This window comes from Lycium barbarum, chromosome 3 (genome assembly GCF_019175385.1).
Source record: "Lycium barbarum isolate Lr01 chromosome 3, ASM1917538v2, whole genome shotgun sequence".
Taxonomy (NCBI): Eukaryota; Viridiplantae; Streptophyta; class Magnoliopsida; order Solanales; family Solanaceae; genus Lycium; species Lycium barbarum.
The window spans coordinates 144,637,960-144,653,658 of record NC_083339.1 but is presented as its reverse complement, the minus strand read 5'-3'; the positions used below and the strand labels follow the sequence as shown (position 1 = coordinate 144,653,658).

At 34.0% G+C, this 15,699-nt stretch overlaps 3 protein-coding genes and 1 non-coding gene across 6 annotated transcripts; all 4 read left to right on the top strand.

Moving 5' to 3' along the window:
* The first annotated feature begins 918 nt into the window (after positions 1–918).
* LOC132633306 (uncharacterized) lies at positions 919–5,302 on the top strand. Its single transcript, XM_060349626.1, has 4 exons — positions 919–1,834; positions 1,962–2,083; positions 3,900–4,061; positions 4,964–5,302. The coding sequence occupies exons 1-4, from the start codon at positions 1,613–1,615 to the stop codon at positions 5,085–5,087; spliced, it is 630 nt and encodes a 209-aa protein (XP_060205609.1). The 5' UTR covers positions 919–1,612; the 3' UTR covers positions 5,088–5,302.
* A 2,916-nt stretch (positions 5,303–8,218) lies between these two features.
* On the top strand, positions 8,219–12,131 carry LOC132633305 (zinc finger BED domain-containing protein RICESLEEPER 1). 3 transcript variants are annotated; one of them, XM_060349624.1, is made up of 5 exons: positions 8,290–8,458; positions 8,578–8,739; positions 8,821–9,024; positions 9,528–10,408; positions 10,993–12,131. In XM_060349624.1, the coding sequence occupies exons 2-5, from the start codon at positions 8,700–8,702 to the stop codon at positions 11,905–11,907; spliced, it is 2,040 nt and encodes a 679-aa protein (XP_060205607.1). In that variant the 5' UTR covers positions 8,290–8,458; positions 8,578–8,699; the 3' UTR covers positions 11,908–12,131. The 3 variants fall into 3 exon arrangements, with proteins under 3 accessions (XP_060205606.1, XP_060205607.1, XP_060205605.1); XM_060349623.1 differs by lacking the exon at positions 8,290–8,458 and adding an exon at positions 8,219–8,278 and having other exon boundaries at positions 8,578–9,024; XM_060349622.1 differs by having other exon boundaries at positions 8,578–9,024.
* A 1,463-nt stretch (positions 12,132–13,594) lies between these two features.
* On the top strand, positions 13,595–13,667 carry TRNAE-CUC (transfer RNA glutamic acid (anticodon CUC)). Its single transcript has one exon. It is a non-coding gene; the product is annotated as a tRNA-Glu (tRNA).
* A 921-nt stretch (positions 13,668–14,588) lies between these two features.
* LOC132634347 (oleosin G-like) lies at positions 14,589–15,328 on the top strand. Its single transcript, XM_060350610.1, has one exon. It carries the CDS (start codon positions 14,642–14,644, stop codon positions 15,146–15,148), a length of 507 nt encoding a protein of 168 aa, XP_060206593.1. The 5' UTR covers positions 14,589–14,641; the 3' UTR covers positions 15,149–15,328.
* The last annotated feature ends 371 nt before the right edge of the window (positions 15,329–15,699 follow it).

The following is a 15,699-nucleotide window of genomic DNA, read 5'->3' as shown; positions in this document are numbered from 1 at the left end:
ACATAGGATTGGATGTCCACCTTAGCAACTTTAACGGAGGAGGAGTATATTTGAACCAATAGTATAGCAGCAGGGGTATATTTGGCCCCAAAGTATAATGAAGGGTATATTTGACCCTTTTCCGTTGTTTTTATAGGGAAAAAGTTAATGGTATACGATGTTTGTATCATACTAATAGACGTAAAATAAACATGTCGCTTTCTATACATATTTCTTACCCCCTCAGTCCCAACTTATATGAAAGTTGACTAGTTTGGGAAGTCAAATAGCTCTTTCTTTAACTATGATTTTCTTCAACTCTTTTCATATATTGTGAATTATTAATTATACAGACTTATAGTACTTTTTATACAGTTTCCAAATACGTAAATTTTATTTTAAAATACTCGAAAAAGAACTATGTTTACAATTGCGTCAAGGAAAAAAAGTTATTTGACTCCCCAAATTGGTCAACCTTCATATAAATTGGGACGGAAGGATTACTTATTAATGAATATTCAGTTTTATTTTTAATGTAATGTAAAATTAAATGTATCTAATTCAGTATAAATTTGTTAATAAGTTTACATTGTAATCTTATGTCCTATAAAAAACATTTCGGCAATTAAATTTAACCACATATAAATGTACAAGTTAATATAAGTTGATAGTTTAGCAAAGAGGGTGTGTAATCTTTTGGAACCAATCCAAGTACATTGAATTTTTCAAAACATTTTTACACTTAAATGCAGAATTATTTACTATCTAATTCATTGAATTGCAGAATTGTTTTAACGTCATATAGTAGTACTGTCATGTTGTGAAATAAAAAACAAATATTGCATGATTAATGCAAAACATTCTCGTTGTATATAATGTATTGAACGGTTGAGCTTCTTAAAAGCCACGGCCATGAAATCTACATGAGTAAATGCTTTTTGTTCACATTAAATCCCATGTTATATCAGAATCTAACAAATCTCTAGCAACCTTTTAAATGGTAAAATTCACACACACAGAAACATTAGTTTGGGTACGTACAAAAACTAATGTAGTAATGTTAAAGTTATGTTCATTAATATAAGTGGTTCGGATAATTACCATACCACACTTACAATAAAGGGTTATCTATTATGGTATGTTAACATGATCTGAAAAAATTATACATTACCAATGTAACTTAAAAAATTTGTGAAAATTCAAAAACATAAAATAATGATGATTTAAAAAAATAAGCATAAAAAAAAAAAAAAAAAAAAAAAAAACAGTTCCCTCTCTAGCCGGCTTTTAATCATTTGTGGTCCAATCAGGCGTACAAGCACAACCTGCAGAGACAGACCCATTAAATATTCGATTGTATTATTACTCCCTACTTCTCTGTGTTTGTCCGATACCTAGTTTTTTTCTCCATCCAATCTCAATCTTACAGGCAAACTTCCATTTTCAAAAATATAACATAAGCAAACAAAGTCTTATGTTTATGTTTTATTTGTACATCAAAAGAAAAAACTAGTTAGTGCTCTGTATCTCATAAAACCACCTTTGATTAGACCAAGAAATTGATAGAGGAATTCCAAGGTTTCTTTTTTCTTTTTTCTTTTTGGGTGGGCGGGGTGGGGGGTGAGGGGTGAGTATGGATGTGAGGAAAATAATTGTGATTGTGGAAGATGTAGAAGTATCAAGAACAGCTTTGCAATGGGCTCTTCATAACTTATTACGTTATGGGGATTTAGTGACACTTCTTCACGTTTTTCCAAATTTAAGATCCGAAAGCAACAAAAAGATTAGGCATCTTCGGCTTAAAGGTTTTCAATTGGCTCTGTCTTTTCAAGACCTTTGCAACAATTATCCCAACGTAGGTCACTCTGTTATTATTTGTTACATTGTTCTGTTTTTCATCCATCTTTTTAAGTTTTAGTTTAATTTGTAATGTTACTGATACATATATGATTATAACAGACATAGGGATTGATCTGTTACAGACGAAGACAGATATTGTGGTGACTGAAGGGGATCAAGATGGTGGAAAGATTGCTGACATGGTTAGAGAGATTGGAGCTTCAGCTCTTGTTGTTGGACTTCATGACCATAGCTTTCTTTACAAGTAAGTTTCAAATCCCTCCTCTTTCCTTCAAAAAATAAAGTTTTTTTCTCTCTCGATAATCGTGGTGTTCATTTCAGTTTATATGCATTTTAGCAAATTCTACAAGTCTATACTTTCCAGCAGGGTAACTTTATTGATCAAGACTCGGATAGATGAGAAAAAATTACCTAGTATTTTTGCCGTTCTGCTGCAATTTACCTCATGATTTTCAAACTAATTCATTGATCACTAGACCATAATAAAGCTTTTTCTTAGTTGTCAATCTGCTCTTTTTCTTGTTGAGAAGTACTAAGAAAAAGAAAATTAAGATTACAGGGTAGAGTCTTTAAGGACAAATTCATTAATTGATTAGAGGTTGTATGAATTGAAGTTATTTCTGTGTAGATAGAAAATGGACAGGAAGTTCCTTCCTAGCATTAAAGCCATTAAAGGCCTATCACCATGGTTGGTCAACTCTCCTCTGCCCTTAAGGAACAGGCCCTTTTAGTAGTTAACCCAATTGGTACCCCACCCCTTCTTCCCTTTTTGGATTGAGCTATGCACAATGTTGATATCTGCTTCAGTTGAAAATTGCAATAGGCCTTGTAATCTACCTAATGAAGTAAGCACTCTTTATCCATTTTTTTTTTTTTTGTTTTTCAAAATTAAAACTTGAAATCTCTTATTATGGAGACAAAGATGGTGGTTCCAACTTCCAATTTCTGTCTGTGACATGTTAGTTGTTCTGGAAGATTATTGTTATAGTACCTATAGATTCACTACTTTAACATCGCTATCGAACATTGCAATTTATTTCTCGTATATTGTTTCATATCGAGAAGGGAATGTGTACCTCCAGAACTATATTTAGTGTACTTTAGTTTTTTTTTTTTTAATTACATAGGGGAAATGGGGAAGGGATTACAATCAGGGGATTCAAACCCTCGCCAAGATCAAAGTTCGGGTAGTTTACTTAGTTATTATTGGATTTAAAATATTTAGAGTTGGATAAGGATTAGTGAATTATTAATTGAGTTTGATGGAACTCTTATCTGTTATTGTTTACTTGGTGAGATTTTTTATAGACTGGCCAATCTCCTCTTACTCTGCCACGTTCCGGTTACAGCCCATTGGCCGGCCGTTTCATGCAATTTGTATGCTCATTATTTGACTGCTAAATTTTTTATTCATGCCTATCACGCGATCCTCACAGTATCATATCCTTAAGATTTGTTTTAGGATCTCAATATTTTTGTGCACACAGTATTAAAATGTGTGATCTTTCATCAAAAAGTTTAAACTATTAAAGAAAATATACTTTTAATTACTTAATTATATTATGTTTGACCCTACAATGTGCGAGCGCAAGGAATTAAGGCTGGTCAATTCTTGGCCTGTTCATATGAAAGATACATATTTGTTTCTATGAAACGAGAAACTTAGCTAGCTGATATATCCCTATCTGCTAACCTACTCACACTGAGATATGCAATCACAACAAATGGGGAATGAACTAGGAAACAAGAGCCACTTGTATAGTAGGAACTATGACGCTGACCCATAGCCATAGGTTATAGAAATAGAATTGTTTGGTTGCACTTTATTCATCGATGAAGAGAGCGCTTTAGAATCCTGACCAAGACTTGTAGATCTATGACAGAGTATTTCTTTGGATCTTATCATAAAGTTAACCTAGTTATAGTCGATTATATAAATTCTCAATAATCATTACACTCTAATTGAATAGTTTCATCTGCAATGTTTTATTTACTCAGATATGTTTAATAGAGTGGAACTAATACTACTAGTACTAACTATTTATTTATTCCTTGCATAGAATGGCCATGGCCCACAACAGTATAGCAAACAATTTGAGTTGCAAAGTACTAGCCATCAAGCAACCAACCCCATTGACCACGACAAGGAAATTAAGAACTATTTTTTTACCTAACAGTTCAACCAACATGGACTTCTCACAGATTGAAATAGCTGCACTGAGGTAAGAATATGATTCCTAATAATCTCATGCATTGCATTTCCTTTTCTTACTTTGATGCAAGTCAGTTACCTGCTCCATATACTATATATAATCTGTGGTCCAAACTCTGGTATAATCCCACTAATAAATCATTAAAGTGATAAGATATATTGAAAATTTCTATTTAGTATTCCTCCATCTTAATTAGAGGTTTCGAATTTGAACCCAGAAAATGAAGTCACGTTTGATAGGGAGAGTATTACCTCCAAACTGGAACTTCCCGGCGTGAAACTGAATTAGTTGAGCCTCAAAGCGAGTGTTGAACATCGAGAGGGAAAAAATATTGCGTCTTATATTAACCATTAGATTAAAGTGGTAAAATGAATTGGGTATTTTACTTAATGAGTTCGTTGCCTTAGTTGTGATGTGATCAGGAATAGATAAGGCCATATGGCACGGCTGTAGTCTGTAGACAATAGAAATTAAGGATAGGGTTTGTTTCATTACTTGAAGCAAGAGGTAACAAGAAATAAATGAGTTTGTTTGCCTGTCGACTTGACAACACATCTTGGATAATATACATTTGTTGACAGCGGCATAAATAGAAATTCTTATAAGGGTAATCAGAAAAGTATAAAATTGTGACAGATGAAATTTGAACGTATGATGATTCAAAGCAAATTTTGAACCACCCTTACCACATTTAATATAAAGGATGTTTATATCCTTTAACAAATTGGAATTACTCCTACTATTTTTTGCAGTCTATCAAATTGTGATCATGTACAATTTTTTTTAGTAATATTTGGCGGTTTGTTTGTGCGTAAATCATAAAGGAAAGGCCCCACAAAAAACAGAAAAGGACATAATATGTGTCCCACTAGCCATTGATGATTGAAGTATGAATAATGTAATGTGTGCAGTGTCCCAGAAATTCATCCACCAAGAATTCCATACCAAGTTTGTCCAGACCCTCATGCTATTATTTGGAGAAAAGGGAGATCCAGAAGATGGGGTAGATCCAGAAGATGGACAAGAAGAAATTAAACCAACTAGCTATACTTTCCATTTCAATGAGAGAATTATGTATATCTGTTATTATTAATTATTTGATGACAAATGTGGTTTTTGAATTTGTCAGTTTGACTCACACAGCATAGAACAAAGAGAAAAAAGGTTTACAAAATTCTCAAATTTGTTGGTAATTTGGCAAATGAAGACTCATAAAATCATGTGATTATAGCAACCAAAAAAAAAAAAAAGCGAATGACATAGTAGTTTTTTCCATTTGCTCAATTGAAGAATTTTTTTTTTTTTTTTTTTTGAGTTGGGTTTTGGAAAAAATAATTCAAACATCATCTCTAAAGAATCATATTCGTACAGACCAGCCAACTTTAACATCTTTTGTAAGTGAAAATGTTTAGAGCCCAATGGGCTAGTGAGTGACATGCCCAAGAGTACTAGAAACCTTTTCAGCATGTCAATATTTCAAAACTGTTCTTGTTATCTTTTTAATAAGTTATTGTGTTTTTTTTTTTTTTTGAATTTGATATAACATACATTAAATATTATTACTAGTACCAGCAAGCTATAGACCCCCAAAACAAGTTACAACAATCAATGTTTTTTTTAAAATTGTATTTTTTTTTCCTCAGCCTTATAGTTTAATGTTATCGGTGGACTTCTCTCACACAAGGGGTTTGTGATAATTGAAAATAAACACCTTCTTTTTCATCAAGACTTATAATTTACTGGTATCGGAATGAATTCTTTCACTCAATATGTATATGTCCAATTTTCACTTTTCCTTTCTCCTTTCCGTAACAGAAAAGAAAAAGATTTATTATCCATTATCACAAGTTCATGGGTCTTTTTGAAACATTGTAAAGTGGAAGTAATGAAATTATCCTTAAATTCATTGGCTTCGAGTGGGAAATGGAAATATAGAAACAGCCAAGCTAGCTGGTTGGCCGTGGCGAAAAAAGTATAGTTACTCTATTTCACGCATGTAACCATGTAAGTACTATTGATTGGATGTGAAATTTCTAGAATCTTTTAATTCAAATTAGTTCGCACTAAACCAATTTTGTTTTATATATTGTGAATAGATAGATTTACAATTTTGTATAGCACTTATCCATTTTATTAAGAATATTTTCAAGACTAGTTTAATGTCACAAACCATTATTAAATTATAAGTCTCCTCGCCCAAAACTAGTTTAATCCTAATTGCTCTCAAGAGGGATATGAAGCTTGAGTTGGCTCATATTTCTAATACACAAAAGAGGCGGGGCAAAAACATGAGGTAATTTTTTTGATATATTTAAATTTTGATTGACAAAATTATTTAATACTTTAGATGCCGTACAAACTCGCCCGAGCATTATCATTATAGTTTTAAAAAAAACACTTTAGTACAAAAAGAATGACATAAATCATAAATTTTCTTAAAAGTTAAACTAATACTAATATTACTGATTAAGATTTCTTATAAATTAGAAGTAAAAATTATTTTAAACAATTATACATATATCGACTCTCTCAACTTATTTGTAACTAAGCATAGTTATTATTGGTGTTGTTGATGCATTTGTCAACGCTAAACTAAAAATAAACTACTGATATCTTATCATAAATGGTTGTGGTGCGATAGATAGAATTCATTCACCTTTATCAACGGTCTCGAGTTCAAGCATTGTAAGAAGGAAAAACTTAATAGATAGCGGTTGAGGAAAAACTTAATAGATAGCAGTTGCTTTTTTAAGAAATCCTAGGCGGTGGGTATTCATAATAGTCAAGCTCCAAAACAAATAACCATACTAGATAAGCGGCAATCAAGAAAGTTTGTCGTCCTCACAATACCATTTGATCCTATGAAGCTCCTCCACGTGTATGTCACTTTTAACTTTTGTATTCTCATTTTTTTTCCTCATTCGTTTTCTTAAGACAATCCACGTAGGCCTTTTTAATTGGTGTAACTTTGTGGATTTTTCTTATCTTTTATTTCATCCGTCTCAATTTATGTAGCACTCTTTCCTTTTTAGTCCGTCATAAAAAAAGTTACCTTTTTATAATTAGAAACAACTTAACTTTAAAATTTCTCTTTTGCCTTAATGAAATGATTTATAGTACACACAAGTGTCTAACGTTTGTTTAGACCACAAATTTCAAAAGTCTTCGTTTATTTCTTAAACTTTGTGTCAAGTCAAACGGCGTCCCATAAATTGGGACTGAGGGAATATTAGAAACACATATATTTCAATTATCATTTTGAAGAAGTTATAACTATTTTGAATTTTAGTGATTGTACGATGTCATATTGTATTCGTGTTGAATCAATGCGATTCTCATGTAATTGATTTTTTTCCTAACTAATTTTTTTAAACTGTATAAGAAGATTTTGTGACCAATTTTATTCATCACCTTGGAACGATCTATGATGTATTACAAATACTAAAAGTGAAAGTTATTAATTGGTGTCATATAGTGTTGAAAATGAAGGTAGTATTATCAGTCAACACAATTTTTTTTTAAATCTCTTGTTTGATTAAATAAGAATGAAGATTTTTAAGCACAAAAAATATACTCGAAGAATTAAATTGATTATTGAGGTGCATTTTATGGATTTATTTTTCCTTGATTTCGTTTAAAATTAAGCTTAAATCGCCACATTTAACTATCATAAAACCCTGTCACATAAAATTATGAGTGACACTGAAACTTAATAAATACCAAAATAATTATTTCCATTTATACTAAAAAAAAAAATATCTGCACACAAATTCATAAAATATACTAATGTTTTTCAATTTATCATCCTCACCGAGTCGTAATTATTTTCATACTTTAAATCATGTTACTTCATAGAATATTGAATTTTTGCGTTCCTTTGTATCTATTAATTTTCCTTCCAAACTTCCGTCCTCATAAATAATTTTTTTCTTTAAAAAAAATATTCAATTTATGACTAAGAAACTAATAATTTTAAAGACTTATCGATAAGAAATGAGTAATGTATCATTAGATTAATTATGCATTAATGTACCATTAGATTAAGTTAATTATGCAGTTGAAAAATATGACACAAGTTATATTTTCTTAATTAAAATTACTATTTTTAGATCATGAGTTAAGGCAAGCCTCAATGCAACTAGTACTAATAAAGTAATAATACGTGGAAAAGTAGAAAAAGAAAAGGGGGCAGCGTTTGGCGTGACGGCTCTACCAACTCACTAAAGGTATTCAGCTTCGTCTCCTCTTATGTATCAGTCGGATCTGAGATCGGCTAATCTGGCTTCGCCTTCAAACTCAACTCCTCCTTCTTCCCTTTCCCTCCATTTCTTTCTACTTCTCTTTCCCTCACTAAACCTCTTCTATCATTGGATTCAATACTAACATGACAAGTGTTTTTCCAATTTGTAAGTTTAGTTATTGATTTTCTTAGTTCCTCACCCCTCTTCTTCCTTAAACCCTAAATGCATGCAACCTTTTTTCAAATCTTTGATAACTGCTCTGATTTTTTCAAATTCATTTGCAGGTGAAGAGCTTTGGGACCAACAGACATCCCTACTGTGTCTCTCATGAATTTCCGCAAGTTTCCATTATACTAATTAATCAAGTACTAGTATGAAATAGGGGAAAACTGGAGCTGTGAATGTGATGGATTGGGGTGCTAACTCTCTTTATAAGACTTTAAAAGGTACTACTACATTTCACTTTTCTTATGATTGTGCATTCATCTTCTTTGATCCTCTTTTTCCTATCGCTCTCGTTGGAATAGAAATGGAACCCAAATCCCTTGCCGTTGTGGAATCTACAAGTACAATCCATCCTATAGATACCGGGCCAGAGAAAGCTCCTACAACAAAACCAAGGAAAAAGACCATGACATCTGTGTATCTCAAGTACTTTGAGACAGCTCCAGATGGGAAAACTAGGAAGTGTAAATTTTGTGGACAGAGTTATTCAATTGCAACAGCCACTGGTAATTTTTCATGTCTAAACCTTTTTTTCCCTGTTAATTGAGACAAATGCTGAATTTTCATGTGAGGGCAGGGGCAGAGCCACGTTAGCTCCAGGGGTCCTCGGCGAAAAATTACCGTGTATTTTCAAAGTTAAAATTATTTTATTATATATATATATAGTAGATATTGAACCCCCTGACTTCTTCGTGTATTTACTTTCTAGAATTTTTGAATCCCCTAGATGAAAATCCTGGTTCCGTCACTGTGTGAGGGTGCTTAGAAAAGAATTGGGTGATGCATAATGAATTGATAGTTACATCAAGTGTAGTATATAGAATCAGAATTATGGAAATACTAACCCACTGTTGGTGAAATAGTAATGAATGTATTATGTCGTATTTGTAGACCTTTGATGTTCTTATTCCTTTTTAAAAGGCAACTTGGGCAGGCATCTCAGCAATCGAGTAATGAATGTATTATGTCGTATTTGTAGACCTTTGATGTACTTATTCCTTTTTAAAAGGCAACTTGGGCAGACATCTCAGCAATCGCCATCCGGGATATGATATAACAGTGAATGTTGCTAGTCCTGCGCAACAGTCTGTCATTGTTCCCAAGAAGCCTCAACCTCAATCTCAAGCTCATGCCAAAGTACCTCAGTTGGAGCTCGATCATTTGAACTGGTTGCTTGTCAAGTGGCTTATTCTTGCATCTCTTCCTCCTTCTACTTTGGACGAACATTGGATTGTGAATTCATTTAAATTTCTTAATCCAACCGTAAAACTTTGGCCTAGAGAAAAGTTCCAAACAGTACTTTATGAAGTTTTTAGAAGCATGCAGGAAGATGTGAGGGTGATAGTGGACCAAATTTCTTCCAAAATCTCTATTACTCTTGATTTCTGGACATCTTACGAGCAACTCCTCTATATGAGCATCACATGCCAATGGATTGACGAAAATTGGTCTTTCCAGAGGTTGCTCCTTGATATTTGTCACATATCCTCTCCTTGTGGGGCTACTGAAATTTCTCACGCTTTGTTGAAGGTCCTTAATCTGTATAATATTGACAACAGAGTCCTCTGTTGCACGCATGATAATAGTCCGATTGCACTGCATGCATGTCATACACTCAAAGAAGAAATGGACAGCCAAAATACGAGTCATTTCTACTATCTTCCATGTGCTGCTCATACTTTGAATTCAATCATAAATGATGGACTAAGATCTACAAAGACAATAATTTCCAAAATAAGGGAGTTTGTCCTAAAGGTGAACACGTCCTTTGAGATTTCTCAAGATTTTCTCCAATGTTGCAATGCTTATCAAGAAGGCAATTGGCAAGTCCCTCTTGATGCCTCGCCTCGTTGGAGTGGCAATTATCAGATGCTTGACATTGCACGGAAGGTATTTCCTTTCCTGTTAAATATGCTCATTAATGTCAAGTTACTAATTCTTGTAAAAATAGTTAAGAACTAGGTGAAAACATTTATCTAGCTTATATAAGTTTATAGTGAAGTTGGACTAGTACTGTTCAAAGCTCGCCTTGAAAATTGTCTTAAACCATTACATTTTTATTGTGAAGTTCTTCAATGTCAATAATGTGTAACATTAGTTTGCCTCAAATTGTGTTGAATATATTATGATAACGAATTTTATATTCTTCTCTTATCTCAAATAATTCAAAGTATTTTGCACACAAAATGCCAATCTTATTCAGGAATAAACTTTGGCTTGATTACTTGACTCTGAAACCAAAATATTATCATTCTCTAACATTGAATTTGCATTTGGATATCTCTTAGCAACTATATTGCACAGAAATACATAGATATGCCAACATTGTTGAGTTATGGTCTGTTTCTTACTACTTATAAATGGAATCGACGGACCATCTTAAGGAAGATACAAGAACTTGGATTTGAAAATATGATTCTGCTTTACATTTAATCTACAATGAGCGATGACTTCAATTATATTCTCCCATGCAGGCAGGTAAATCAATGGAAACTATTGTCCGAAAATATGATGAGCTATTAGGCAGTAGGGTGCTCCTCAGCACCATGGAGAAGAATGCTGTGAATATCATGCATGCATATTTAGAACCTTTCTATAAAACCATCAATGACATATGTACAAACAAAGTACTAACAATTGGCCTGGTTCTTTTCTTCATGGATCACATTTCTGAAATAATTGCAGCCTCTAAAGACTCTCGACACAGCCCTGACTGGCTCAAAAGTGCTGAGGAAATGGCTACGAAAGCCCGGAGCTACAACAACCAGGTCTGCAATGTCTTCACATATATGACTGCCATTCTTGATCCAAGAATAAAGGTTGAGCTCATTCCAGAAAGTCTCAACTCCGAAAATCACTTGGAGGAAGCCAGAAGATATTTTATGAGAAACTATTCCACCAGTCATTTTGCTTCTATCACCGGCTCTTACGCTGCACAAGAGCTAGAAGATGGAGGAAGTGTTTCTTTTGCAGAGGAAATTGCTCGTAAGAAACGTAGGGCAAGCATGTCCTCCGCCACAGATGAACTCACCCAATATTTATCAGAGCCTCCTGCTTCAATACCAACAGATGTCTTGGAATGGTGGAAGGTGAATAGCGCGCGTTACCCAAGGTTGTCAGTGATGGCTCGGGACTTTTTAGCTGCACAACCGACTGCCTTGGCGCCTGAAGACCTTTTCTGCAGCAAAGGTGATGAGATAGAGAAGCAGAGGTTCTCAACACCCTACGAGAGCACTCAAGCATTGCACTGTGTGAAGTCATGGATGCAAGGTGGATTCAAGTTGAAGTATAAATCAACTGAAATTGATTATGAGAGGTTAATGGAACTAGCAACCGCTACAGCAGCTGAAAGTTCTATGGCTGGTTCCGACAAGAAGCAGAAATCATGATTGGTTTTTAATTGATGAAACTGAAGGGACCTAATTGAGGCCATAGAATGGGTGATAAACATTAAATCAGAGGTTCATCTTTTCCAACTTTTGTTCTGTGTAATATGTAGATTTATCATTTGTTTAGTGTACAGGTTTGAATAGACATAACACTAACCCGAGACAATGAATTTTATGTTATTAGGAATCGCAGAGCAACTATCAACATCATTTTTTTTCTTCAAGTGCTGGTAACAACAGGGTAGTGGTTGTCATTTTTTTTTTTTGGTTACTGATTGGCTGGATTAGCAGTTGCTGTAGTTTCAATGTTCAAACTGGAGCGTGAACTTTCCTTTATGTATATTTGTTTATTTGCAAAACATCAGACACAAAGGTCTCAAGTGCTCCTGCCTGAACACTCCCATGTTAAGTTGCTTGGACTCGGGTGCAGGTATCCGATAAGGATTCGGCAAATTTTAAATTTTAAGATTTGGGGGTGCGGATCCGGGTATGAATACGGGTGTGGAGATTCGGCTAAGAAAATTCAAAATTATAAAAAGTAGAGCTATAAATGTTGAGAGATATTCTATGAAAAACTTACAAGTATATTCTCTGAAACACGAAGCAGTAAAAATGAGATAAAAGTACTACTTATAATAGTGAAGGTAAGTCATTTACTTTATCTTAAATCTGTTTCATCATTAATTTTGAGAAATCAAAATCTCAAATTTTCCCCAAATCTGTCGATGGTCTCTGGTCAAGTATCCTAACTTGGTTGACCGTATCACGGACGTATCCCGCTCCAACTTCCTCTCCCGACTCGTGTAGAGATTGGATCGGCACAAAAAACGGAGAGTCCACGCAACTTAGCTCCCATGAGATACGTTGTACTGTAATATGTGTGTATGTATCCACAAAATGCCAATCTAGTGTTTTAAAAGGCGGGGTTTTACATATGCCTCGGCGGGGCGTAAGCCCCATGGGTTTTTAATTTTTAGTATTTCATAAAATAATATAATTACAATAAATATTTTTGAATAGGCAAAAGTACACAAAAAATAAAAGAAACTATAAATAAATGAATACACACACACTTACAACCTGTAATTATATATAACATAATTTTACAACCTGTATAAACAATAAAATGAATTAAAAGCTACTTATTATGAAATGCAAATCAACTCTAATGTCTTAACTTTCAAATAATGAAAAAATTACAATTTCTTGAAACGATTATTATCATACTATTCATTTTATCTCACTATAAGCAAATAATCAATAAACTTTATCAGTATTATAATTAAAACGTAACTTCTTCATGAATAAAAATAAAATTACTTTAAAATGGCGAAATAATAAAACTATTGAGTATCATTCATTTGTTAAAGTATTATAAGGGTCAACAATTTTAATTAAGAAATTTAACACATAATTTGTGTAAGAACTGTTAGGCGAGCCCCGCGCATTAAGCGTTAGGCGTGTTTAGGACGTACAGTCGGGCGCTTAGGGAGTAAGCCTCACAGACACTAAGCCCCGCACGTGAGCTTCAGGACATTTTGCCAGTGCCATGCCCCGGAGCGAGCCTCGAGGCGACTCTTGAAACTGCCTTTTAAAACACTCTGCCACTCTTGACAATATGATTGTATTCCTTGGTGGTTCTAGTTTGCCATTTATTTTTAATAATGTCTTTGCTAAGCGTCAGAACTCCGTTGTAGTCTAGTTGGTTAGGATACTCGGCTCTCACCCGAGAGACCCGGGTTTAAGTCCCGGCGACGGAATGAATCTTTCTTCGAAAACAACTCAAAGTATCAGCCAAGCCAGAAAGGGGATCCATCTTCCATGATCACTTTTAACTATCAAATTAAAAGTATTAAGGGAGAAAAAAGCGACCCATCTACCATTATATAATGCATAAGCTTGCTGCATGCTTAAGGTTTTTTAACTTCATTTTTCCTTCTTCCTTCCATCTTCTCTGTTTTACGATAATCACAAAAATGCGTTGCTCAAGTAAAACTCCGAGTAGCCAAAAAGGGCTAATTCGTAGGTATTCCATGTCAATTTTTCCATTTAAAACACCACCAAATAACAAGAATAAAGCAGCAGATTTCACTAATTCGCCAGAATAAGAAGAGTATCATTTAGTAATTCCCTGGAATCATTGGCATATAGATGTGAAGATTCGTTAAACTAGACGATGATGAGAAACAAAGAATTTTCTTGGTTAAAACTTAGTGTTTACACAAAACCAAATCAGTGAGTGCATGTCAAGTGTGTAAATATACACAACTATCACTTAATTATAATTAATTAATATATATACACACCTCATTAAATTACTTAATTATATAATGTAAACACCCCGATGCAGGTAAGTTTTTACCCATTTTCTCTACAGCTTTCATTATGTTTATTAGTATTTTTATGTTAACACTTATCCTTATGATGAATGACTTGTTTATAGATCTTGATTGATGAAAATTTTCACCTTTAGCATTATAAAAAATAATTTAAGCAAAGTTGTTGGGAAACTATCAACCTTTGAACGGTCGAAATGTAAATCTGACACGAGAAAAGGTCCAATTCTCCTAACGCACATCTAGGACTGTTAATCCTCCCCACCACGTGTGCTCTTGCATGTTCCCCTTCCTAACACGTGTCACCTCACCCCATCCTTTTCTCCCTTAACTCTCATCTATTTCACTCTCACTCGTTCCTCCAAATCCACTCTATCACACTTGTCATTTTCTCTACAATGTCTGATCAACAACCTAGCTATGGCCGTCCACAAAGGCAACCTACCAGGCCCTCCAGTTTCCACAGCAACATGACAACACCTTCCTTTCTCCGTAAACTACAAGAACATGTCCCAAACTCAACCCAACTTGTCGGTTTCCTAACCTTAATTATCTCAGGCACAATCTTACTCCTTCTCACTGGGCTAACCCTTACAGCAATCATTCTTGGTCTTATTTTCTTTACCCCATTGGTCTTAATCTCAAGCCCAATATGGGTCCCAGTTGGTACTGTTCTATTTATAGCCATTGCTGGATTCTTATCTGTTTGTGGATTTGGGGTTGCAACGTTGGCATCTCTTTCTTGGCTTTATAGGTATGTTAGGGGATTCCACCCGCCCGGTTCAGACCGGGTTGATTATGCAAGAAGCAGGATTGCTGATACAGCTAGCCATGTGAAGGATTATGCAAGGGAATATGGTGGCTATCTTCATAGTAAAGTGAAAGATGCAGCACCTGGTGCTTGAGCTGAACCGGATTGTTTTTTGCTTAAACCGGGTTTTTTTTTTAATCGTGCTTACGCTTGCAAGTGAAAATTTTGTCCCTGTTTTTTTTTTTTGGTGGTTCAAATCGGACTGTATAATGTTCTGATTTTTACAGAATGCGTTGATGTTACTTAAGAGATTTAAAGTTGATTTTTTTTTTTTTTTTTGGTTTTTTTGGTTACTCGATCTGGATTTCGTAGTAGGTAATTGGGACCTTCTAGGCAAATTAATATATAGAAATGATAATATTGTAACCGGCCTAAAAGGGCATCATTACTTTCATTATTGTTCTTCAAAGGCACTTGTCTTTAATTTTTGGCCCTCAAATTGGTTGTCTTTGATTTCTATCCTTCGCTTAATACCTCGAGGTTTTGGGTTCGAATTTCAATTCAGTAAAAATAAAAATAAAAAAACAAAAAAAAGGAATTTATACAAGAGGGTTGTAGCAAAATTTGACTTATTCAGGGAAAATTAGGCCGTAAAAGGTAGAGGTTTGCCTTAAAAGGCAAATTTTTACGCAAAATTAGGTATAA

Bases quoted from the DNA above. Each gene is read 5' to 3' on its own strand.
- LOC132633306 (XM_060349626.1), top strand. From the start codon at position 1,613: ATGGATGTGAGGAAAATAATTGTGATTGTGGAAGATGTAGAAGTATCA. The intron at 1,835-1,961 runs GTAGGTCACTCT...GATCTGTTACAG, and splicing joins TTTGCAACAATTATCCCAAC to ACGAAGACAGATATTGTGGT. The intron at 4,062-4,963 runs GTAAGAATATGA...TAATGTGTGCAG, and splicing joins ATTGAAATAGCTGCACTGAG to TGTCCCAGAAATTCATCCAC.
- LOC132633305 (XM_060349623.1), top strand. From the start codon at position 8,700: ATGGATTGGGGTGCTAACTCTCTTTATAAGACTTTAAAAGGTACTACT. The intron at 9,025-9,527 runs GTAATTTTTCAT...CCTTTTTAAAAG, and splicing joins TTCAATTGCAACAGCCACTG to GCAACTTGGGCAGACATCTC. The intron at 10,409-10,992 runs GTATTTCCTTTC...TCTCCCATGCAG, and splicing joins TGCTTGACATTGCACGGAAG to GCAGGTAAATCAATGGAAAC.
- LOC132634347 (XM_060350610.1), top strand. From the start codon at position 14,642: ATGTCTGATCAACAACCTAGCTATGGCCGTCCACAAAGGCAACCTACC.